At 57.3% G+C, this 22,512-nt stretch overlaps 7 protein-coding genes across 7 annotated transcripts; 5 read left to right on the forward strand and 2 right to left on the reverse strand.

Moving 5' to 3' along the window:
• Positions 1–39: 39 nt before the first annotated feature.
• EX895_004594 (uncharacterized protein) lies at positions 40–3,621 on the reverse strand (the record flags this gene model as incomplete). Its single annotated transcript, XM_029885188.1, has 1 exon — positions 40–3,621. One exon carries the CDS (start codon positions 3,619–3,621, stop codon positions 40–42), a length of 3,582 nt encoding a protein of 1,193 aa, XP_029738430.1.
• A 520-nt stretch (positions 3,622–4,141) lies between these two features.
• EX895_004595 (uncharacterized protein) lies at positions 4,142–6,730 on the forward strand (the record flags this gene model as incomplete). Its single annotated transcript, XM_029885189.1, has 1 exon — positions 4,142–6,730. One exon carries the CDS (start codon positions 4,142–4,144, stop codon positions 6,728–6,730), a length of 2,589 nt encoding a protein of 862 aa, XP_029738431.1.
• Positions 6,731–7,432: 702 nt separating this feature from the next.
• On the forward strand, positions 7,433–8,251 carry EX895_004596 (uncharacterized protein; the record flags this gene model as incomplete). Its single annotated transcript, XM_029885190.1, has 1 exon — positions 7,433–8,251. The coding sequence occupies one exon, from the start codon at positions 7,433–7,435 to the stop codon at positions 8,249–8,251; it is 819 nt and encodes a 272-aa protein (XP_029738432.1).
• Positions 8,252–9,753: 1,502 nt separating this feature from the next.
• On the forward strand, positions 9,754–10,425 carry EX895_004597 (uncharacterized protein; the record flags this gene model as incomplete). Its single annotated transcript, XM_029885191.1, has 4 exons — positions 9,754–9,941; positions 10,037–10,119; positions 10,203–10,290; positions 10,380–10,425. 4 exons carry the CDS (start codon positions 9,754–9,756, stop codon positions 10,423–10,425), a joined length of 405 nt encoding a protein of 134 aa, XP_029738433.1.
• Positions 10,426–12,425: 2,000 nt separating this feature from the next.
• On the forward strand, positions 12,426–16,325 carry EX895_004598 (uncharacterized protein; the record flags this gene model as incomplete). The annotated part of the gene is made up of 1 exon (XM_029885192.1): positions 12,426–16,325. The coding sequence occupies one exon, from the start codon at positions 12,426–12,428 to the stop codon at positions 16,323–16,325; it is 3,900 nt and encodes a 1,299-aa protein (XP_029738434.1).
• Positions 16,326–16,831: 506 nt separating this feature from the next.
• Positions 16,832–17,684, forward strand: EX895_004599 (uncharacterized protein; the record flags this gene model as incomplete). Its single annotated transcript, XM_029885193.1, has 2 exons — positions 16,832–16,899; positions 16,976–17,684. 2 exons carry the CDS (start codon positions 16,832–16,834, stop codon positions 17,682–17,684), a joined length of 777 nt encoding a protein of 258 aa, XP_029738435.1.
• Positions 17,685–17,869: 185 nt separating this feature from the next.
• Positions 17,870–19,861, reverse strand: EX895_004600 (uncharacterized protein; the record flags this gene model as incomplete). The annotated part of the gene is made up of 1 exon (XM_029885194.1): positions 17,870–19,861. The coding sequence occupies one exon, from the start codon at positions 19,859–19,861 to the stop codon at positions 17,870–17,872; it is 1,992 nt and encodes a 663-aa protein (XP_029738436.1).
• Between the last annotated feature and the right edge of the window lie 2,651 nt (positions 19,862–22,512).

Below are 22,512 nucleotides of genomic sequence, written 5' to 3' on the forward strand. Positions count from 1 at the left end.
CGGAGTGACAGCAAACTGGGTGACGCCGTTTTGGCCTGGTTACCTCCTTCCCCCTCGTCCGCCTCCTCGTCCGCCTCCTCTTGCACCACCTCTTGCACCTCCCCTGCCGCCACCTCGTCCACCACCGCGTCCACCGCGTCCGCCTCCCCCGCCCCTGCCTTTACCGTCCTTCTGGCTCGGCCTTGCGTTCTTCTCCCTCCTCTGCTGCTTGATCTCTCGCTCCTTCTGAATCTGGCGGGCGCTCTTGACTTCATCCTTGGCAGCCTGTCTCTTGGCCTGGCCGGGCCTGCCCTTTCCAAACACCTGCGGCACCGCTCCACCGGCGCCCTTGGCCGGCGTCTCCTTGTTGTGCCTGAACCGTTTCAAGCCCATGACGCTGCCCATCGGCTCGCGTTGTCCTCCGTTACTGCTGCCACCAGCCCTCTCCACCTCGCCCGTCTTCGGAATGTCGACACGCTTCTCGCGCTTCCACTCCTCAAAGCGTCCGGATCGGAACGAGGCGGGCAGCCGAACACCGGACTCGGTGCGGATCATCTTCTTGTTATCCGCGCCCACGGTGCCCTGGATGAACTTTTTCTTCTTGCTGTCCCAGCGCGTCACATTGGGCCGCTGCGTCTGCGTGCCCAGTGTGGCGTCGTCGCCGGCGATGTCGAACGAGGCGGCGGAGGCTTGTTGGATGAAAGAGTCGATCCCGCCGCTGCGCGGGTTGTTGAGTGAATAGCCGCGTTCGGAGCGCGAACCCTCCTGCTCGTAGGAGAGGTAGAAGTTGGGATCGCGGTACGAGGTGGGCGTGGGTTTGCTGGATTTGCCAGAGGTGGCGGTGCGAGTGCGCTTGGCGGGTGGAGCCGTGGTGTCGGCGTCAGAATCAGAGTCGGAGGCGTCGGAGGCTTCGGACTCGGACTCGGACTCGGCTGCGTCGCGTAGAGGCTTTGCGACCTTCTTGGAGGAGCCCGTATCGAAGGCAGCCAGGATCTCGGCTTCATCGGCTTGCTCCAGATCCACTGTCTGGTCCGCCAAAGCGGCTGTGTCATCCTCGTCCACTCCATCCTTGGTAGCAGCGGCTTTCTTCTTGCCCTTCTTGCTTGGCACGGCGTCGTCATCCTCTCCGCCACCGCCCTCCATGGCCCTCTTTCGCGCTTCCAAAGCCTCTGCCCTCTTGGTCTTGACGTCCATCGTCTGTCTTCTACTGCGCATGAGCGCACCCAACGGCGTAGCGTCACCACGAATGCCAATCTCAAACACTGTCTCGTGCGGACGGAAGGCATTCACCTTGGCCAGCAACGCTGCCCTCGCCGCCGCCTCTTCCGCCTCCTTGACCGCCGCCTTCCCATCGCTCTTGCCCGCAACCGCAGTCGAAGTGCCCAACAGGCTTCTCGCGGCCTCGGCCATCTTTGCACCGTTCAAAGAGTACACCTCGGGTCGCTTGATGACGTCGTGCACGGCCATCTCTTCAAGCGGCGAACCGGCCAGCGTCCACTCAGGTACTTCGCCCTCGGTACCGGCAGCGGTGCGGATGTTGATCTGCTCGATGCTGCCGAGCTTGATCATCTCCTTGGCACGACGGTGCGACTCTTGCGAGGCCTTTGCGATCGACTTTTCGTACTTCTGCTGCGCGCGTTCGGCGACCTGTCGGAGCGCGGGGAAGTCGTGTGCAGTCGACGAGGAAGTGTTGGTGAGCGACGAGGTAATGTACTCTGTTTCGAGATCGAGCGCTTCGCGAGGGAATGTGCCGAGCACGAGACTCTCGTGCAGACCGAGCGCGTCTGCGGCTGCGACATTTTTGCCGTCGCCGGCGATGGCAGCGATGGCCGTGTGCGACGAGACGAGCGGGCGCGCAAGGAAGAGCTGCAGATCGCACAGATACGGCAGCTCGGCATTGGTGCACATGCTCCACGCCCAACCGTTCTTACCCGCACGCGCGGTACGTCCGACTCGGTGGACAAACGTACGCGGCTGCGGGGGAAAGTCAAAGTTAACCACATGCTCGAGCACGGGCAGATCGATACCACGAGCCGCGACGTCGGTGACGATCAACAGACTCGTCTGGCCGCGTCGGAAACGGGACATCTGGATACCTCGTGTGGCCTGGTCGAGCGACGAGTAGATGTGCGAGCATGCATAGCCGGTGGTGGTAAGGAGCAGCAGCAGGTACTCGACGTGGTACTTGGTGGCGCAAAAAATGATGGTCTGGTGCGGAAGCAGTTCGAGTGCGCCTCCCGCTGGACCGCGTTTGCGCTTGCCCGCAAAGTCCTTGCCCTTGTCCGCCTTGGCTTTGCCCTTGAAATCGGATCGCCTATTGCCGTAGCCACGCCCGTGCCCTTCGTCGTTGCTCGCATCTTCGTTGAACTGAGCTTCTTCTTCTAGATCCGGTGCGGCCTGTTCGCCGAGAGGAACGCCGATGACGTCTCGCAGCAGCAGCAAGAGAGCAGCCTCCTTCTCGGACGGTTTGACGCTGAAAAAGGCCATGCGCAGATCGGCGCTGATCTTGCTATCCGCATCGAGACGCAGGAGCTTGGGATTGGCCTGCAAACCAGCCTTGGCGAATTCGACGAGCTTCTTGGGCAGCGTAGCACTGAACAGCAACGTCTGTCTTGTCGGCGGCAGACGAAGGAGCATTTCCTCCAGCTGTTCTGCGAAACCCATTTCGAAAAGACGATCGGCCTCGTCAAAGACGACATAGTCGACCGACTTGAGATCGAGATTCATCTCGACGGTGAGATGGAGCATTCGACCGGGTGTGGCAATGACGACATCCGGGTTGTTGGACATGATGGCAAACTGCTCGTCGAGCGACTCTCCACCTACGATCATGGCCCAGCGGATAGCCTGACCGCGGCTGTCCTGGCCCTCACCGGGATCGGCCTTCCAGCCACGAGCGATGTCTTTACCAACGCGAAGGATCTGTACTGCCAGCTCACGCGAGGGGCAGAGGATGAGGCTCTTGATGCCAAATGTGTGCGAGTGACGGCCATTGAGACGGTTGATAAGCGGAATGAGGTAGGCGAGCGTCTTTCCGGAACCGGTTCGTGCCATGCCGACGACATCTCTCGGGGGCTGCGACATGATGGCAGGGATGGCCTGGCGCTGAATAGGTGTTGGAGTGTTGAAACCGCGGATGAGAAGGGATCGGAGCAGCGAGGGATGCAAGCCCATGCTCTGGAACGATCCACCTCCTGTAACGACGCCGGAGCCGACCTTGTTCTTGCCCTTGTTCTTGCCAGAGAGTGCCTTTTTGGCAACCTCGACACCAGCCTTGATATTGGCCTGCTGCATGACCGAGGCGATGAACTGGGCGTCATCGTCGTCGTTGTCCTTGGCAGCTGCGCGTGCCGCATAGGCGGTTTTGGCGGCTTGCTGAGACGAAGAGAGTTTTGGCGTGGGGGTTGGAGCTGAATCAGCAGTGCTGGCGAGAAGTGAAGAGGTGATATCAAAGCCATCGTCGTTGTCGTCGTTGTCGTCGGCGTCATGATCGCCACCCTTTGGGCCTTTGCGCGCTCGCTTCAGAGGATTGCTGGACGACGGGGTGGCGTTGGTGCGTGCCGCTTTGGTCTTTGTGGGAGGTGGAGGGAAGGCGAAGTCGTCCTCGCCGTCCGAGGCGAGAAAGTCGATGGTCTTTGCCATGCTTGCTTCCTCTTCTGCTTTGCGGCGGATGGGAAGCGTTTGATGGTATATAGACGAGGGAGGAGAGAGAAAGCAGAAGGAAAAGCAGAAGGAAAGGCTCAGATTGAGGAGTTCTGGAAGAAAAAGCTTGAATTTTGTCCAAATTTTCCAAGAGAAAAAGAGAAAAAAAGTTGTGGTTGGACCCTCTCTCTCCGCTTTCACGTCACGTGCATACTCCACGCCAGAGAAACCTCCACCAAAAGACAGATGTAATTATCGAAGCGGTTTTGTGTTGGACTTTCCGCTGCCACTTTGCACGACGCAACACATTGTGAAGCGGTGTTACAAAGCCTAGGCCCGTTGAGCACGGAGCTCTCTGACTAACAATTTAAACCAAAGTGCCACAACCTCATCTATCTCCATCAACACCAATATCTTCGCCTGCTCGCTCGTAGCGCTTTGTATCAGCAGCACGTCCCCTATTCAGCTCGCAAAGCTTCGCGATGCTGCTTGGCGTGTGGTGTTGGCCACCTTGATAAGCATGGTGGGCGCTCTTTGGATCGACAGTGGCTCCGACAGCGACAGCGATGCTGCAGCAACAGCTACACATCGTCAAATCGGCCGCACCTCCCAGCACGTTTGTGCGGTCGCGGGTCCATCTCGTCTTGATGCGTCACACCTGCGCAAGTCTCCTCGCCGTGCAACTAGAGCGCCTCCGTCCCCGTCATCCTCCGTCATTGCCTTGAGCTCTTCGCAAGATCTCGATCAACATGCAGCTCAAGACAAGGGCAGAGCTTCTGCCACTTCATCTATGCAACCAACCCCGGGACAGCGTATGATGCAGTTGCTCGCTGAGCCTTCTCCGGACTCATCGCTGCCTAGCTTTCGCGATCTCCTTCAACAGCATAGGTCACGCAGAAACGCTGCGACCTCGACGCAGGGTTCTGTACCCGGCGGTAAGCATGGCTCGCCATCTGCTGGAGCTGTTGCATCCACTACGCAACTCGCGTCAGCATCGCTTCGTGCAGGCTCGATGAGACGCACCGCCTCTCAACCCATCACATCGAGCTCACAAGAGGATCCGACTTCATCTCTATTCCGTGCATCTGTCTGTCGACCTGCCAAACGGACAGTCACAAACCAACCAATTCCAGAGGTGATCGAGATTGGCTCGGACTCGATCGTTGACCCCGCAAGTGAAGCGGGGGTTGCGCTCGCCTTTCAGACTTCATCGCCCATTCGGTCGCAATTCAGCGCTAGGAACCAACTGCCTTCCAGTCAGGCTTTGCTCGATTCTCCGCCGTCTCGAGTCGCAGCTTTGCAAGACAGTACAGGCATAGCTGAAAGCTCAGCACGAAAAGTGGGGCGGCAGACACTTCGAGCCGATTCTGTGCCCATCATTATTCTGTCTAGCAGCCCGCCGCCGCCGCCGTCACTACCGAGGACTAGCCAGGGCTCCTTAGCCAATGCCATCCAAGGCATTGCCCAAGACGACTACGACAATCATTTTCCACCTTCCTCGTTCCTGTTTGACGATCCGCCGCCCAGTCCGCCCTTTTCTTCTGTCGGTTCACGTCTAGAAGCTGTCGAGACTTCTCCATCGCTCAAGAGGAGGGCAGCAGAGTTGGGCTCCAAGCCAACGACGCCGAAGCGTGCGAAGCCAATGCAGCGGACGACTTCTCTCCTCGAAGCGCTCGACAACCTCTACGATCCGGAAGACGGCGCCGCGCCAAGAGGGAAGCATTCCAAAGTGTCAGCTGGTGGGGAGAGCGGCAATACTGCTGCCGCTGGCAATGCAAACACGGCGAACGTCTCGCCTTCCAAAGCTCAGAAAGCAGCTGCCGCTAAAGATTTGCGCGAAGCCAAGGCGCGAGAACGCGAGGCTGCCAAAGCTGCCAAGGCACGAGTAGCGGCTGAAAAGAAGCGTTTCCTCGAGGCCAATCGTCTGCGCACCTCCAAAACGGATACGATGCGCGAGCTTATCATCGATCTTGACCGGATGCTGTTCAGCGCTGGCCAGCCGTTTGCTGGTCATCAAGACCCGATTCAGGCGCGGTTCGAGGAAGAAGGGGCCAGCGTACACTTATGCGATGGAACGGTCGCTCCACCTTTGGTGCGGTTCCGAAGGAAAATCAAGGCAGAATGGAACGCGGAAAGGAGGCATTGGGTGCCGCTCGACAGGGAAGAGGTCAGGAGAGAGGGTATGGTGATTGTGTACATTGAAGCCAAGGAGATCGTGCAGCTGGTCGCCGAGGGAGGCGAGGATGGATTGGAGAGCTGGTATGGCGATCTCAAACGGAGACTGGTGGCCATGAATGGTGGGAGAGAAGGAGAGGGTGAGCAGCAGGTGTTTCTGATCTGTCAGGGCTTGGTAAAGTACTACAACCGACTTAGGGCCAACGAGAATCGTGCGTATACGGCACGCATCCGACAGCAGCTCGCAGACAACCAACAACCTGCTGCTGATTCCGCGGCCACTGCGGATCAAGCGACGAGCGCGGCTTGCGATTCGACTGCTGAGATGGCTGCGGCTGCCAAAACAGCACGTCGGAAGGGCAACACTGTCACCGGCAATAGCAGCAACGGCAACAGCAACGGTGTCAACGATGCTCCGACGAACAGCACACCTCCATCTCAAGCCGTAGTCGAACGCAGCCTGCTGCAGCTCAAGCTGATCCACCGATGCTATGTCATTCACGCCGCTTCTCTCGTCGATGGCGTCGAATGGGTGCACCAGCTCACATCGGACCTCTCGCTCAAGCCGTACAAATCTCTGCGCGACACGCATCTCTCGTTCGCCGTCGATACGGGCCGCAACACCACCTCGTCGTCGTCGGCGGCGATCTACTCGATGATGCTCCAACAGATCCCGCGTGTGACTCCGGCGATCGCCAACAGCATCACCACCATCTACCCGTCGCTGAATGCGCTCATCAGTGCGTACCAGAGGTGCAAGGACGAAGGCGAGCAGAAGGCCATGCTGAGCGGCGTGCAGGTGCAGAGCAACAAGGACGGCACGGAGCGGAGGGGCAACCGAATGAATTTGGGGCTGCAGTTGAGCAAGCGTGTTCATGCGGTGGTGAGGGGCACAAACGCCGAGCTGCTCATCAACAATCCAACCAAGGACTGACAGCTCGTGTGGTCTTCATGCTCTGTATTAATGTCAAAATGTTCTAAGAGCGACATTGCAGTGACAGTGATTGTAGTGAGTATGAGTATGAATGTCGCGAGGGAAGGAATCTCGGATCGCAAAGCCAGCCAGCCAGCCAGCCGGCTAGGAAAGAGGGTCTCCGATGTCTGTGCTTCGAGTTCGAAGTGGACGAGGTCGTGTGACCGGCTCGTCTCGACCTGTCGACAGGAGCAAGAGGCAAACCAAATAACCGTTATGCCCAGCGTCGCAATTTGTAGCTCAGCTGGCGATTTCGTTCATGCTGGACTGGACTGCGTCACTGTGCGTTGAGCTCAGGTCGGAATGTGGGAATGTGGGAACAGTCGCACTCAGCCTCTGCCTGAACACGCAGCAATTCCTCCACTCTCTGGAAAAATAAATGACTGTAACCGAGACCGTGTCCGCCGAAAGGGTCTCTCTATCTCGCTCTGTCTCGCTCTCTGCGGCTGCGGATGCTGAGTGTGCGGTTGTCGAAACTGCGAGAAGCGAGAAGGGGCTGAACTGCACCCATCGCAGACCTCTCGAACCATCTCTCAAAGGCTATAGGCCCGGCTGTTTTCATCTCTAACCACCATCATCACCACCCACCGCCAGCTTCAAGTCAAGGCTTTCTCCATCTTCCTCCCCCTTTTCCACTTCAATCCCCATCCAGCACTGCTCATCATGGCGTGGAACGACGACCTCCTCCTCAAAGTGGCCAACATTGTCGCCTATGTCTTCTTCACCACGGGCAATGTCTACTCGCAGCTTGGCGTGGGCGCCAACCCGGTGGTGCAGGAGACCTACCTCACGCCCGAACGATGGATCTACGGCGTCTGGCCCTTCATCCACTTCCTCTTCCTCGGTATGATCATCTACCAGTTTACCGACTCGGGCCACGCGCACGTCGTCAACGGCATCGGCTGGCGCTTCCCTGGTCTGTGCATCCTCAACGCCATCTACTCGGGCCTCATCTCGTCGCAGATCAACACGCACCACGACCGAATCTACGCCATTCTCGCGTTCATCGTGATGCTCCTCATCGCGGGTACCGTGTCGCACTGCTACCGCTCGCTCAAGGTGCACCACTCTGCCAACAACTTGGCCGACACGGTGTTGGTGCATCTGCCCTTCAGCCTGTACCATGGCTTTGTCGTGGTGCTGTTGTTTGTCACTGGATTTGAGGCCTTTGGCGTCAACGCTTTCACCCACAAGGCCGGCATCATCACCAAGATTGTCGTCTTCCTCTCGCTGCTTTTCCTCGAGTCCACCGCGGCCGGCTACGTGTGGTACTCTGAGGGCGACGTGGCCGGTGCGCTGGTGATCAGCTTGAGTCTGCTGGCCATCTTCCAGCACCAGACGTCGAGCAAGTTCATCCACTGGTCCGCGCTCGCTTTCTTTATCATCAGCTTGATCGCCGTTCTTCGCGCCGTGCTGTCCATCTTCACTAGCAGGAACAGGACTGCCATCACCGACGAAGAGCGTGCCCCTCTCGTTGGCTGAGCGCCGTAACATTTAGCCTCTCCCCTCTCTCTTTCTCTTTCTCGCCAAAGTATTACTCTTCTTTCTTCGATCCCTCAGGTTGATATGAAAATCCTTGCTTTTGTGATACCAGACTATCTGCGTTCTTGCTCGCTTACTTGGTTGTGTACAAATACTGCGATGTGCTCGTATGGAGAGAGATTAATGAAGCTGTTGAGCAAGAAGAGACCTTGCGCTCCCCCGCTGGCGTCGTGAGGGCGCGGGAGGATTTGACTGGACTGAAAGACAATCGGCGGATGATCTGAAGATGCCGCTTGTCGGCCCTATCGCATCGGGCCGAACTCCGACGGCCAAAGCTCAGCCTTTGCGAGAGTCCAAGACGAATCAATTGGCACGGGCATCGACGCGATTGGTGCTGTGATCCCAACGTCTTGAAAATGTCGTGAGACGAGTTTGGATCGCGTACGCAGGGCTGCGTGCTGTTTGCGTCCCGAATCGGAACGGGCAGCAAAGCTATCAATTGCTAGACGCACGTTGTGAACCTGTCTGGATGTGGCTTTTCTAGAGAAGCCTTGGACGGCAAGGTTACTGCCAACCTTTCTTACGGGCAGAAGCTTGTGGCCTACTCAGAGGAGGCACAACAGACCTGCTAGCAAGCAAACGCGTTGTTGCCCAGTCAAAACCGCCGCGTGCACAGATGTGATAGTTTCGCCGCTGTTCTCGCTCACGTTCTGCTGCTGTTCCTATCTCAGGCATAGCACAGTCGCAGGAACATCGGTAAACCATCTTTCGTGGCCGCCGGCAGAAGCGCATCAAAGAGACTTTAGCGCCCATCAGCCGTGCCGTGAAGTTGCACCGGAAGACATTGCTCCATCACTCTAGACTGCTTCGGCTACACCGCAAATTGATTTTCGCTTATGACGTTGACCCTCCTGCCACTTTTCGCTTCTTCCTGACTGCACGTGCGGGCGTGCGAGAAGAACTGCCCCTTCCTGAGGTAGAAACGTGGGGTCATCCTGAACGTGGCCGGCAGGTATACGATTGGTCATGACATTTACCGGCGGCCGCTGTAGACTTTTCTCGAGCGGCTGCAGCGCGCTTATCACATGCTGCAATAGACTAGATGCTCCGACTTCCGAGGAGCGCCGCATCCCGGCAACACTGAACTCTGATTGTCGAACAAGCGATGCAACGTCGAGAAGCGGCAAAAGTAATTCGCTTACTACGGCTCATGATGATCCGACTAGAACAAGTGGTGCCCGTTAGGAACGTTGGCTCGCTTATGGACTCTCCTACGACTGTGTTGGTACTTCCAATCCTTCCGTTTGACAGCAACAAGCTTGCATGGGACGCTTACAGGGCAAGGGAGGGAATCCAGAAAGATGTATAAGTAGCTCGCCCTTCCTGACGTTGAACAAAGTGCCGTCTCCTCAACCTCGCAGCACTCTCCCCCCCCCCCACAATCCTCGTCCTTGTTCAACCACGACAAATCTACAGCCCTCTCAAAGTCAAGACCACTCAAAATGAAGCTCTTTGCCACCGTCTCTACACTGGTTATCGCTGCAGGTCTCGTTGCTGCGTGTGACATTCCGCAATCCACCAACTGTGGTGGCAACGTGTACTCGTACGATGACATGAACACTGCCATCCAAGGCGCTTTGCAGGACATCCAGAACGACGACTACCCCGATAACTATCCCCATGCCTATCGGTGACTATCCGAGCGCCTTTATCGCCTTGTTTGCTTTGCCAACGATGAGGATCAAAGTACTGACATGGCTTCCTTTTGATCTGCACCTGCTACAGCGACGAGCCTTCCGAGGGCATCGAACTGTGCTGCGGGTCCGGTCCCTGGTCTGAGTTTCCGCTAACGTCCACAGGACAGGCTTGTATGTTGACGATCTGAATCGTGGAACGAGATAGGAGCTTGGGTACTGACACGTCTTCCTGCTTCGATGTGCATGGTAAACAGACTACTCGACCGAGGACAATTACGTATCGCCAGGACCCGACCGTGTCATCTTTGTTACCAGCACTGGCGAGTTCTGTGCCACCGTCACGTACGTTTTGCAATTCTCTTTGCCCCTTGCAGAGCCAGAAAGCTGACCATCCGAGCGTCTTTATGTTCTTCTCTTCCTCTTGCAAACAGCCACACGGGTGCTGCCAGCTACGACGGTTTCACGCAGTGCCAGTAAAGGCGCATTCCTCACCTTCTTTCGATCCAACTCAAACCAACATGCATGCCATGCTCTGCGTCCTCACTATCACCTGTCTGGCCTCAAGTTGGAAGATGGTGCCTATTGAGATACCATGAGGTGTCGTCGATGGCGTGCGGCACAAAGTAACAGGACGAAGCCGGCGGCACGTTCTGTTGCGATCTGACATAATTCAACTTTCCAAACAGGGAGAGTCTGCCGGCCGTGAGCGGAAGAAAGAAGGGTCTTGGATTCGAGAAGCGGATGACGTAGGGTTAGGGCCTAAACAAACACGCCTGTCCACCTGCACCGCATGTCAGCTTTGAGTTTCACGGCACGGATTTCGGCAGACCCGAAAGCAAAAGCATTTCTAGCACCAAATCATTTTGTCGCTCCGAAGCGGATCTCTGCAAAGCGATACCTCACAAGAGTCAATAGGGCGGCAACATGGGAGAATGGATGAGGACTGCTGCTCTTCTCTGGATCGCCCCTGCGTGTTGTGTTTTGGTGTTGAAAGGGGTTTGAGCTGCAACCGAAACTAGTCGAGCTGCATACGTGCAGGGCGATCAATGCCCAAAATAGGACCAAGTCGAAATAGCAAGCGTGCGTGAGTGGTTGGCGCTGGATGGTTTTCCTCGGTCAACATCAATCGTTGTCGAGCCAACGTCGATTGAAAGGTTTCGATTGCGGGGATCAGCTGTGTGTCGCAAGGCCAAACAACGTGGAGTGGCGACTGACGACACCGAGACATATCTCTCTCTTTCGTCCTTGTGTGCAAGCAACTCTTTCGAAATTGAAATTGCGCACCCAGCGTGAATCTCAAGCCGACATCGGCCCTTTACGCAATTCGAAGAGCGAGACGGAGAGAGACAGAGGCACTCTGAGCTGCAAGTTACTGCGTGGCGCGCGCGGTCCATGTGCGTTTTGTTTTTTTCCCTTGATGGACCTCCGTCGACAAGAGCTGACGCTGGTCGAGCGTGTGGCATCAGCAGCCGGTCGCAAGTTTCATAATTGTGCCACTCAAAGCTCGCCTTCGTCACTATCCAGCATTGTTGTGTCGATGCATCTGCTGCCGGCAAAGAACCTTGACCCCGTCATCTCGACATTGAATCTCTTCGAGATTTCTTCCTTTCTTTCCCTCTCTATCATTCACCGACAACGGACCTCTGACAATCCCTTTGTTCATACACTCAATCTCGCAGAATCTGACACGGCCCGGGACATTAAGCCTCTTATTGAATCGACCCGACTCATCACAGGGCACACCGTCGTGTGGCCACTCGACGTACTTCGCATTGCTAAGGGACATTCAGCACAATACAGCAATCTTGCACCGAACCGCTTTACCCTGGTATCTGTTTCTCTAGGCGCAAACATCCCAGCTTTGCTCCATCGACCCACAGTAATCGCAACATCCGGCCTGGTCTCGAGGACCCTGGCCTCGTCCGTATACCCGTGCGCCGCACCGTTCTCTCTTGAAGCTCGATTCTGGTACAATCATGGCGCACGTTTCAAACGGCAGCGTCACATCAGGCGAAGAAGGTAAGTTTCTCTCTACTCGTTTTCAGGCACAGGTCCGCATCTCCCTCTTTGGCACACAGGTCCATCTCTTGCTACCTCCAGATTCGTCCGCGCTGCCAACAATCTGCAGCTGCCGCTGTTGCTCTTGCGGCTCCCCATCTGCTCGCTCCTCCGCCGCCGCTATCGAGCCCTTCACCCAGCACCATGCTCGCTCATGACGAACACGCTGGATCAACTTGGGCCCCTCTTCTGCATAGCAGTGCCTCGCTCAGCACAGCCATGACGCTAGACCGGATCCCGTCTTCCATCGACTTGGTCCGCTTCTCTCCATGACTGCCCGCGCTTCCTTTCGTCCCTTTGCGAGGCTCGATTAGTTTAAAGTGATACTGACGCCCTCCTCTGCTCTGTTTTCTTTCCTTTCATCTCCCCGCGCTCTCTCATCGTCCAACGCTCTCCTTGGTCTCTCCTTGTCCCGCGCCATGACGACCGAATCGCAATCGCCCGATGACTATCTCAAACGTCGAACTTCTATGCATTCGCTCCTGGTGCGTGCTCGTCGGCCCTCCATCGGTTCACGATCCTTTGCCCATGCGGTACTCGACGTTCGCGACAAACCTGCCTCGTCGTCATCTTCACCGTCAACGCCACCCATCCCGCCGCTTCCTCAATCATTACGTGTTGGCCACAACCATCGTCTATCCAATTCCAATCTCAACATACCGCATGCCGCCTTGGATCCACACCCGACAGTCGCCGAAGCTGTCTACAGCTTCAAGCTGCTCGAGGCCTTGAGAAAGGGTGACCAACAGGCGCTCATCCCACTCCTCAAGCCCACCACCGCCAAGACCGATTCGCCCGCAAAGGAAAGCACCAGTCCACTCCATCTCGCCGTGCGTTGCGCCGACTTCAACATCATCGCTTTCCTCCTCAACTACAAGCATGTCGACCTGAACGCTGTCGATGCACAGCACGGCAACACCCCCCTCCATATTGCCTCAGCATCCGGGCGCGACGATGTCGTCCAGCTCTTGCTCGAGCAGCCCGACATTGACGATTCGAAACTCAATAAAGATGGCAAGGACGCCTTGGCTGTAGCGAGGTCTCCTGAGATCGCCCAACAGATTCAGGTCAGCCGCGCCCAGCTCAACGTCAAGTATGTCGACCTTCTCACCGCCTATGAGCAGGACATGCCCGGCGTGGACGCCAAAATCCACCAGCTGCTCGATCTGCCTCGTTCTGCCGTCATCGACCTCAATGCCCAAGGCAGCAACGGCAGCACGCTGCTTCACGAAGCCGTCAAGCGCAAGGATATGCGCATGATTGAGACCGCCGTGCGCAAGGGCGCTGACGTCTATGCACGCGACCGTCGCGGCAAGCGTGTCAACGACGTCACCAAGGACGAAAAGGTCAAGGCGCTCCTGCGTCAACTCCACAACGCAGATGCTGCCAAAGCCTCCCAGGCCAGCCACTCGGGCCAGCCACCTTCGTTCAAAGGCTACCTCGGCAAGTGGACTAACATTGCGCACGGGTACAAGACGCGCTGGTTTGTGCTCGAGGACGGCATCCTCTCGTACTACCACAGCCAGGACGACGAAGGCAAGCAGTCGCGCGGCGCCATCAACATGCGCTACGCCAAGATCCGCGCCGACAACAACGACCGGCACCGTCTCGAGATCCTCAGCGAGACGGGCAAGGGCACCTCCAAGCTCTACCTTCGCGGTACCCACCCCGTCGAGCGCGCAAGATGGGTGCAGGTGCTGCAGCAGACCAAAGAGTTTTTTGACCTTGAGCGCGTCTCGAGCCGTTCCAACAGCTTCTACCGCCAACGTGCTACCTCGGCGTCCTCTCTTTCGGGTGCGTACAGCATCTCGTCCGCAACTCCTCTGGCAAACCCAGCCGGCATTGTGCGTCCCTCCTCGACCGCGCCCAGTGAAAAGGGCAGTCGCAACGGTCTCCTCTCGATCAAGTCTCCCAGCACACAGCCTCCTTCGGGCGCAGCAAGCGAACGATCGCTGCCGCTTCTCAACCGCAGTCCGAGTCTGCTCAGCCGGCTCTCGAGCGACGGACGAGTCGAAGACGAGAACGAGGGTGGTGCCAGCGGCGGAGGTATGCCCTACCAGACCGAGTTCCCGCTCACCGCCGAAGCGCTCAAGGCGCAGGCAGAGACCAGTCAGCGCCTCATCGAGACGCTCCTGACAACCAATGCACCTATCACCTCCTCGGACGACTGCAGCTCGGGCAAACGCAGCCGCACTTCGTCTAGCTCGGCCGTCAGCAGCGGCGAAACGGTACGCTCGGCTCTCGAAGCTGCCGTGAGGAGCACTCTGCAGCTGGTGGAGCGCTACCAGACCATGGTCGCCGCGCGTGAGGCGTACATGGCCAAGCGGTACGAACGCGAGCTGCAGATCAAGCATCTCTGGGAGGAGAACATGGCGGTGCTGGCACAGCAGCACGCCGAGATGGAGACGCAGCTCAAGGAGGCCGCCGAGGAGAACGCGCGCAGACGCAAGGCGCTGCGCGAAGTGCGTGAGACCATGGGCTCGTCGCCTGGGTCGGTGCTGTCGCCCAGTGGCGTAGGCGCTAGCATTGGCGCTGGACTTGCTGCTTCGGGGTCCATGGCTTCGTCGCTCCACGCTCCACGCCGTCAGTCGACGGCGCTGAGCAACACAACGCTTCAAGGCTACGAGACGGCGGACAGCGGCGATGGTGGTTCGGGATCTCTAGCGGCGCGCCGGTTGGGTGAACAGGGGGGTGCACAGATGCAGCTGGACGACCACCTGACTCCACCCATCCAAGCGCAACGTTCGAGCATCTTGAGCATCACCGAGGAAAAGGGCATGGTACGCGACTCGTTTGACGATGCCGAAGACGAGTTCTTTGACGCCATCGAGACGGGCAATCTGCCGGGGCTTGTAGTAGAAAAGTCGCTGAGCCAGCCGCAGTCGAGTCCGACGCAGTGGCCGGAGAAGTTCCAGAAGCACATGATCGACGAAGTGATGCGGAAATCGTATGCTCCCTACGAGCATCTGCGAACGCAACTGCCCATCGGCAAGGACGATCGTCCGTCGGTCTCGCTCTGGGCGATCCTCAAGAACAACATCGGCAAGGATTTGACGAAGATCTCATTCCCCGTGAGCTTCAACGAGCCCACATCCATGCTGCAGCGAATGGCTGAGGACATGGAGTTCTCCGAGTGTCTGGACGCGGCGGCGTTGCAAGAGGATTCGACCAAGCGAATCGCTTACGTGGCTGCGTTTGCCATGAGCAACTACTCGTCGACGATCGGCCGAATCGCCAAGCCGTTCAATCCGCTGCTCGGCGAGACGTTCGAGTACATGCGTCCGGACAAAAAGTACCGCTACTACTCGGAGCAAGTTTCGCACCATCCGCCCATCTCGGCGTGCTTTGCGCAGTCGCCCACGTGGGACTACATGGGCTGCGTCGATGCCAAGTCCAAGTTCCTGGGACGCACGTTTGAGATTCGTCCGACGGGTGTAGCTCACGTTAACCTAAAGGTGCCACGCAAGTGGGTCAAGACAGACAAAGAGCTCAAGGCGGCGCCCTTGTTGGAGCAGGACCACGTGATGGAGCACTACTCGTGGAATAAAGTGACGACGTCGGTATCCGGCTTCATTGTGGGCAGTCCGACGATCGACCACTTTGGCGATATGGAGGTAACGAACCACGCGACTGGCGATCGATGCGTGCTGACGTTCAAGCCGCGTGGATGGCGAGGCAAGGATGCGTTCGAGATCCGCGGCAGCGTGTATGACGCTCAAGGCACGTTGCAGTGGGACATTGCGGGCCGATGGAACTCGCAGCTGGTGGCGCGCAAGTGCGGAGCTGGCTCGGGCGATCTCAACCCGGATCAGAGCGTCGACGCACCGGATGGACAGATTGCCGTGGCGCAGCCGATGGCCGAGTATCTGCTGCTCTGGCGCAACTCGGAGAAGCCGCCGACGCCGTTCAACCTGACGCCGTTTGCCATCACGCTCAACTCGTGTCCAGACGACCTTCGACCGTGGTTGGCACCGACGGACTGCCGACTGCGACCCGACCTGAGCGCGTTCGAGAGCGGCAAGTTCGACCAGGCCAACGATCTGAAGCAGAAGCTCGAGAACTTCCAGCGCGAGACCAGGAGGAAGCGCGAGACGGGCGAGCTGCCGCCGCACGAGCCGCGCTGGTTCAAGAGGACCACGGACCCGGACACCAAGGAGCAGCTGTGGCAGCCTGCACCTGCTCCGGCTGGTCGCGGGCCGGAGGAGGAGACCACGTGGTACTGGGCCGAGAGGTACGAGGTGGGCTCCAAGAAGGCGAATGGAGAAAAGGCCGAGTGGAAGGATGCCTACCATATCTTCGGCGATTTTGAGGTTCGTTAATGGTGGATGATGACGACGGTGACGGTGACGGCGACTCTACTTGAAACATACCCGGCCTGCAACTTCCGACTCAACTCTTGCTTGTATCTCTTTAATACTTTCCGGTTCATCTTTATACATAGTGTACATAGCGCCTCAACTAGCATCCTTCCAAGTGTACAGTACTGTCTGTGGTGCGCGAATTTGTGGATCGACTGAGAGGTACCGGAGCTTGTGGCGGAGATGGAGACAACGTGGACACGCGACATCCCGATGAAATTTTTGTGATTGGCTGACGGGAGCACGCGAAGTACGAGAGAGCGATGCGAGCTGCGAGCTGTGATTAGATTGCGCACCAGATTTCAACGTTGACTCGACACGCCGTGCGATTTTTTTGGCAATCAAGAAGAAATCGCTTAGCAGCCCTCTCGGTAGAATGGCGAAAAATTGCGACGGTGTTGAGGGTTTTTTTTACCCTTGTTGATCATCATCACCACCATTCTCTTCTACAGTAAAGAGACGCAATAATGAACACGGCACCATCACCATTACCCTCCATCGAGGGGAAGCAGCTCATTGTGTTCGACTTCGATTGGTAAGTGACCGTCCTTCAGACAGAGCTTCTTCTGGATGAATGCGAGCGACTGACTCTTGTTGTTCTGCATTCGTAGGTCGTTGGTGGACCAGGACACGGATCGATACGTTCACGAAGTGCTGTGTCCGCCGCTGCGCGCCGAACTGCAACGTCGCAAGACCAAGGAGCAGTTCACAGACCTGTGCGCCGACCTGTTGGTCAAGCTGCACGCATCCGGCAAGTCGCCAGAGGACATCAAAGCCGCTCTGCAGACGCTGCCCTTCCACCCGGGCGTCAAGCGCGGAGTGTCGAACCTCAAAGCCGCGGGGCAAACCACGTTCTTCCTCCTGAGCAACAGCAACACGGTCTACATCGACACCATCCTCTCGCACCATAACCTCTCGTCGCTCTTCGACGAGATCGTCACCAACCCGGCTGCCTTCAACGAGGACGGCGCCCTCATCCTCCAGCGCCGCATCCTCGCCACAGCAGAAAAGCAACACGGGTGCACCGTCGGCTGCTCGGCCAACATGTGCAAGGGCGCCGAGCTCGACGCTTTCCTCGCGCGCAACGGCGGACGTGAGACGTTTGACAGGATCATCTACGTCGGCGATGGCGGCAACGACTTCTGTCCCGTGCTGAGACTGCTGCCCCAGGATCTGGCGTTTGTGCGCAAGTTCAGGGGTCTCCAGACTAGGATCAACCGCGAGGGCGGCGTCAAGGCAGGCATCAAGTACTGGAATGGCGCTTGGGAGCTCGAGGGGTATTTGAACGAGTTGAGGGGCGAGAAGGCGCTCGACTACTAGATGGCGGCCTATCTTTCCGTCTCGTTTCAGTCTGTTGTTGTTCTCGATCCAGGGCGCATACAGCGCAGGCAATAAGTTAAGACCACTTCGGACTCGCTCACGTTCGGTCTGCGTCGTGCACTCTCACAGGTGTCAGATTGATACAGCATCTATGATTGCTGAAAGTGAAGAGAAAGTGTCCATGATCACACGAATATGGCCAGCACCACCACCACTAGCACCGTGAGCACAGTCAGCATCCACATACTATGTCCTTCCCGTTGGCTAACCGCACGGTTAGCCCCATGACCACCGCCGGTTGCAGCAGGATTGCTCGGCACCGGCAACGGCTTGGAGCTGCTCGCAATCACCGGCAGACCTCCCGTGGTCGCGCCCGTCCCAGCCGGCAGCGCGGCGCTGTACGTGCTCGGCGCACCCACGATCGTGGGCGTCACACCGACACTTGGCGTTGCAGTCGCATTGCCGAAGAAGTACGCCACGCTGCTGGCGGGCTGCAGCGAGACGAGCGAGTTGGGCAGGACGCTGTTGATCGACGTCGCTTGGGCCAGGAAGCTTGAGAGCTCGGCGGTGGGTTGCGGAGCGAACACGACGCTGCTCTGTGTCGTGTCGGCGGGCTGTCGCAGCGGATAGAAGCCGATCTTGGGTGGTTCCTTGTCGTTGATTCCGATGGAGAAGACCGTGTAGACGGCACGCAGGAAGGGCGTGCCCAGGATCCAGCCTACGCCTGTCGCGTCCGGTTGCGCAGCTGCAGGCCACGCAAAGCACAGATAAGGCTGCTGAACGTCCGGACCGATGATGTAGTCTGTCGGCAACAAGGTCAGGTTGGAACCGCCAAACGAGAAGTACATCCGGTCCGTCGTGTCGCACGGCACCACGAACCGGCCACCTCCGACATGCCTGCTGTTGCGTATCTGGGCAAAGATCGACTCGACGTCTGCAGGAGGTCCGATGATCGACGATGACCCGCTATCGATCAGCGCCAGCGGAGACTCTGCAACTTGCTGGTATGTACGAGTGAGAGTGGCAGGTACGCCTCCTATCCCAGCAGCCCTTAGCGGCAGCACCCACTGCACATATGGCCCCAGCGCCTGCGCGTCGATGTTGAGCGTATCGTTTGCCGGCAACGCCGTGTCCCCGGAAGGGAACGGATAAACGTCGTACCACTCGACCCACCCCCTCTCCTGTGCCGTAGGGAGGATGAACGGGTCCACGGCGCCGAATGTGGCCCTGCCGCTTGTCCGTGTCAAGTAGAGCCCGAACAGGGGATATGATTCCCCACTCGTTTGCAGCAACGACGTCATCAGCGGTAGCGTCTTGACCCCGCTCCCGATTTGAGCTTCGTAGCCCAGCAAACTGCGCGACACGACACTGCCCCGTGGGAAGCCTAGTCCTAGCACACCTGATATCCCCTGTGTACCCAGAGTAACGTTGGTCGCGTTGATCAGCGCGAACACCTGCTGCGGCACACTGAGATCGCTGATGCTGATGTTGTCCGCGACGACGATACCCGACGCGAAGGTGGTGTCGTCGTAGTAGATCGAGAAAGGGATCTCTGCCTTCTCTCCCTCGCTGCTACTCTGTCGCCGCTCAAACCCATCGCCCGACAAGCTTCCCGAGGTGCTGTTGGTCGCATTGCCGCCAAAACTCGACGCGGTGAGGTTGAGCCGTGCCCCGGCATCCACCTCGATCTTCTGCAAGCTGGAACTGCGCAAAGGGTCGAACTTGAGCACACGGTCGTTTTCACATTGCCGAGTGGTACAGTCGCTTGATGTGATCCAGAGATCGGACGATCCCGTGTCAAGCTGGACGAACACGAGCTGTGTAGGGTCCGAAGAGAGGTTGAGCGGCACGTCGTAGGCTCCGGAGAGCAGGCCGAGGGATTGGATCTTGTCATTGGGGTTCGTGCTCGATTGCGAGGGGCGGTCGGTAGACGAGTCTTGGCGGCGGAAGAGGACGCGTCGGCGCAAGGTGGCTGCTCGTTGGAAGTGCTGTTGGAAAGAGGCATGGTCTTGGTCGACGGATGGCGCACGAAGCAGTAGCACGTTTGGCTTGGATTTACGTGCTGATTCCGCTGACTGACGAAAGAACGATGGAGGGTCGGCAGGGCCAGCGATGGTTAGTTTGATGCTGAGGGCGAAGACAAGCAGCCACGCCAGTGCTCCTAGCTGTGTCCCCATGTCGAGCAGTGTAGGTGATGGACGACCTTCTGCAAGCTCGTGTATCGCTGGGAGAAGTGCGTCCACCGACAGTGTGTGCGAGGTGCAGCGATCGAAGTCAGGCTGCTTGTGTGACGTTCGACATATGGTGGTCTCAAGGGGAAGTTCAAGTCATGGACTGTTCGTAACTTCCCAGAAACTCTCCGAAAAGGACCCTGGTGGATCCTGTTGAACGTCGACTACATTCAACCGAAGTGCGGAGAGGCGTAATGACATCAGTCTCCGCAAAAAGAAAGAGGGTGATGATTGATGTTAGATCTTCCTTTCGACTTGCTGTATTGATACATTGGAGGAAAATGGCAGCTCTTCAGAAAAGCAGGGTTGAGAAATGCAAGAGGAAGAAAAAGGGACACGGAGAAAATCCGACGGAAATTCAAGGTCGAGAAAGTGACCGACATCAGATCTGCGACTCGCCTCTTGGGATTTTCACGCCAAGTGTGCCAAGAAGGATAATGCCAGCAATGAGCTGTCATTCAACCTCAATCACTCGTGGTTCTGCTGGATGCCGCTTGAATGCCGTAACATTCAACGGCGTTCAAGGATGACCTCGCCAAGCGGATCATGTCGACCGATATAGCATCTCGCACCACTTTCTGGCGAGGCAAGATGATGTACGACAATGCATTGGAAATGGGAGTGATCCCATCACACCAACCTCCACAGTTGGAGTCCGAACGCTGTTGATGCTTGCTGGAGCTGATCCCCGCTTCGAAAACAGCAAAGCCGTCGCATCTCCGCCTCGGGCCCGGCGGTCGTTGAAAGAACCAGGTGGTCGAGAGGCGAAGAGGGAAACACCTGATAGGAAGACAACGGAGAGCCTCGGACTTGATCGAAGACAAACAACAACACGTCGCGGGGGGAGCCAGAGACCAACACCGAGACCGCCTGCAATTCGACCAGCCAGCGAGCCACTAAACTGAAAAGTTGATTTGAAATTCCGCCTGCAAAAGACCAGGTCCCGGGAAAAAGGAAGGCGGCTGGCTGCAGCTTCGACTGGGCTGTGCCTTTGCCTTTGCATCGCGTGTTTGCTCCCCCTTTTTCCCCCTTTTGCTCTCGCCTTGGGATCACACAGAGAGCAGGGTGACGCTACAGCAGCACACCATACCGATAGCAGCTGCAAGGCGTGGGCTCGATCGAAACGCAAGGCCAGCCATGCAACTCGCAAACCTTTGCTCGCTCGCTTACCCGCCCATCTCCAGGACCTCGGTGTCACTCTGCAACACAGCCACCGACAAACAATGCAGGAGCACTTGCAACACGATACACAACACCACGTTTCACCAGGTGTAGGGGGTGGCAGCCACACGCCATACAAAGAATGACAGCTAAGGCGCCACCAATTGCCGAACCAGGGCCGCTTGTCAACGACATGCCCGTAACATGAACAGAGCACATGTACACCGCGTAGTTTTGTTCGCTCTACCCAGAAAGATCGCCATTGCAGAGAAGGCTTGTGTTTCGCGCGAGCGGCATCTCAAAAACTGCGTCGATAGGAAAGGTCAGCGTTTCACGCAAGGATGATCGAACCGCCGCACGGGTTTTTGAACGCTGCTCTCTCAACTTTTCACGAGTATGGACAGGGCATTCGACGAGAGAGAACTCGTCCGAATATGCAGTCATGCCAAACCAAAGTGGTTGTCATCCTGCTCTGAGCACTTGTTCTTACGCAACGACGTTGTTGCGGCTTGCTTACAGTATCGACAGCGTCGACGTTGCAAAAGGCATTCGAGAACAAAGAAAGAGGGCAGGCAAGACGCGCTGTTTTCCCTGCTGCATGCATAGCGGTCTCACTCCGAGGCTGTTCATTCGAATTTAACGTGTTGGTCTTGCCTCTCCCGTCGCACGCTGCTGTTTTGATGCGTCGGCGCGCAATTCCTTGCAGGTTTGAAGAGGAACAGCAGAGGCATTTTAAATAGATTTTTCTTTTTCTTTTTCCGGTCGAGGATCGCTGCCTCCTCACGGTCGTCTTGAACACAAAAAAGGAGAAAAGGGGATGATTTTCGAGAGCCGGGAAGGTGTGTGTGTCTGGGGATCGCGGTGGCTTTGGCGGCTGCGGAGCGGTTTTTGGTTTTCTTTTGAAGCTTTTCTCGCTAAGAAGTGAATTTCTTAGATGGAGAGGCGAGTGTTGGCTGGCATGGCACGCAGGCCAAATTGCAATCCTTGGGCACAGAGAGCTGAAGCTGCTGCCCTCACCCCCGCCGCCAATCGGTTCTTCCACCCTGTCTGTTCGGATTCGAGAGCGAGGAAACACATGGCAGTCTGTCAGTCAAGTCTCGAGCAAAATTCACACACACACGCACGCGGTCACTCACTCAAACACGCAACTGACACACACACACGCTTGGCTGCTGCGCTCTCAAATTCATCTCGACATCGAATTGACTGATCCATGCTGCCTCTCGACCTCTCTCGTCGCCATCACCATCGATCATCCTTGCCTCCGGTTGCGATACCGGGACAAGCTCATCCACTGCACCACCGCACCTACGCTCCTTTCTTTGCCGTCCGCATTCATTCCTTGCTGTCTCCCTCTTAGGCAGGGGGATCTCCATCGACATTGCATCTCAAACCGGACTCGCATTCGCGGCTCGACCATCAGACTCCGTATCTTT

This window comes from Sporisorium graminicola, chromosome SGRAM_4 (genome assembly GCF_005498985.1).
Source record: "Sporisorium graminicola strain CBS 10092 chromosome SGRAM_4, whole genome shotgun sequence".
Classification (NCBI taxonomy): domain Eukaryota; kingdom Fungi; phylum Basidiomycota; class Ustilaginomycetes; order Ustilaginales; family Ustilaginaceae; genus Sporisorium; species Sporisorium graminicola.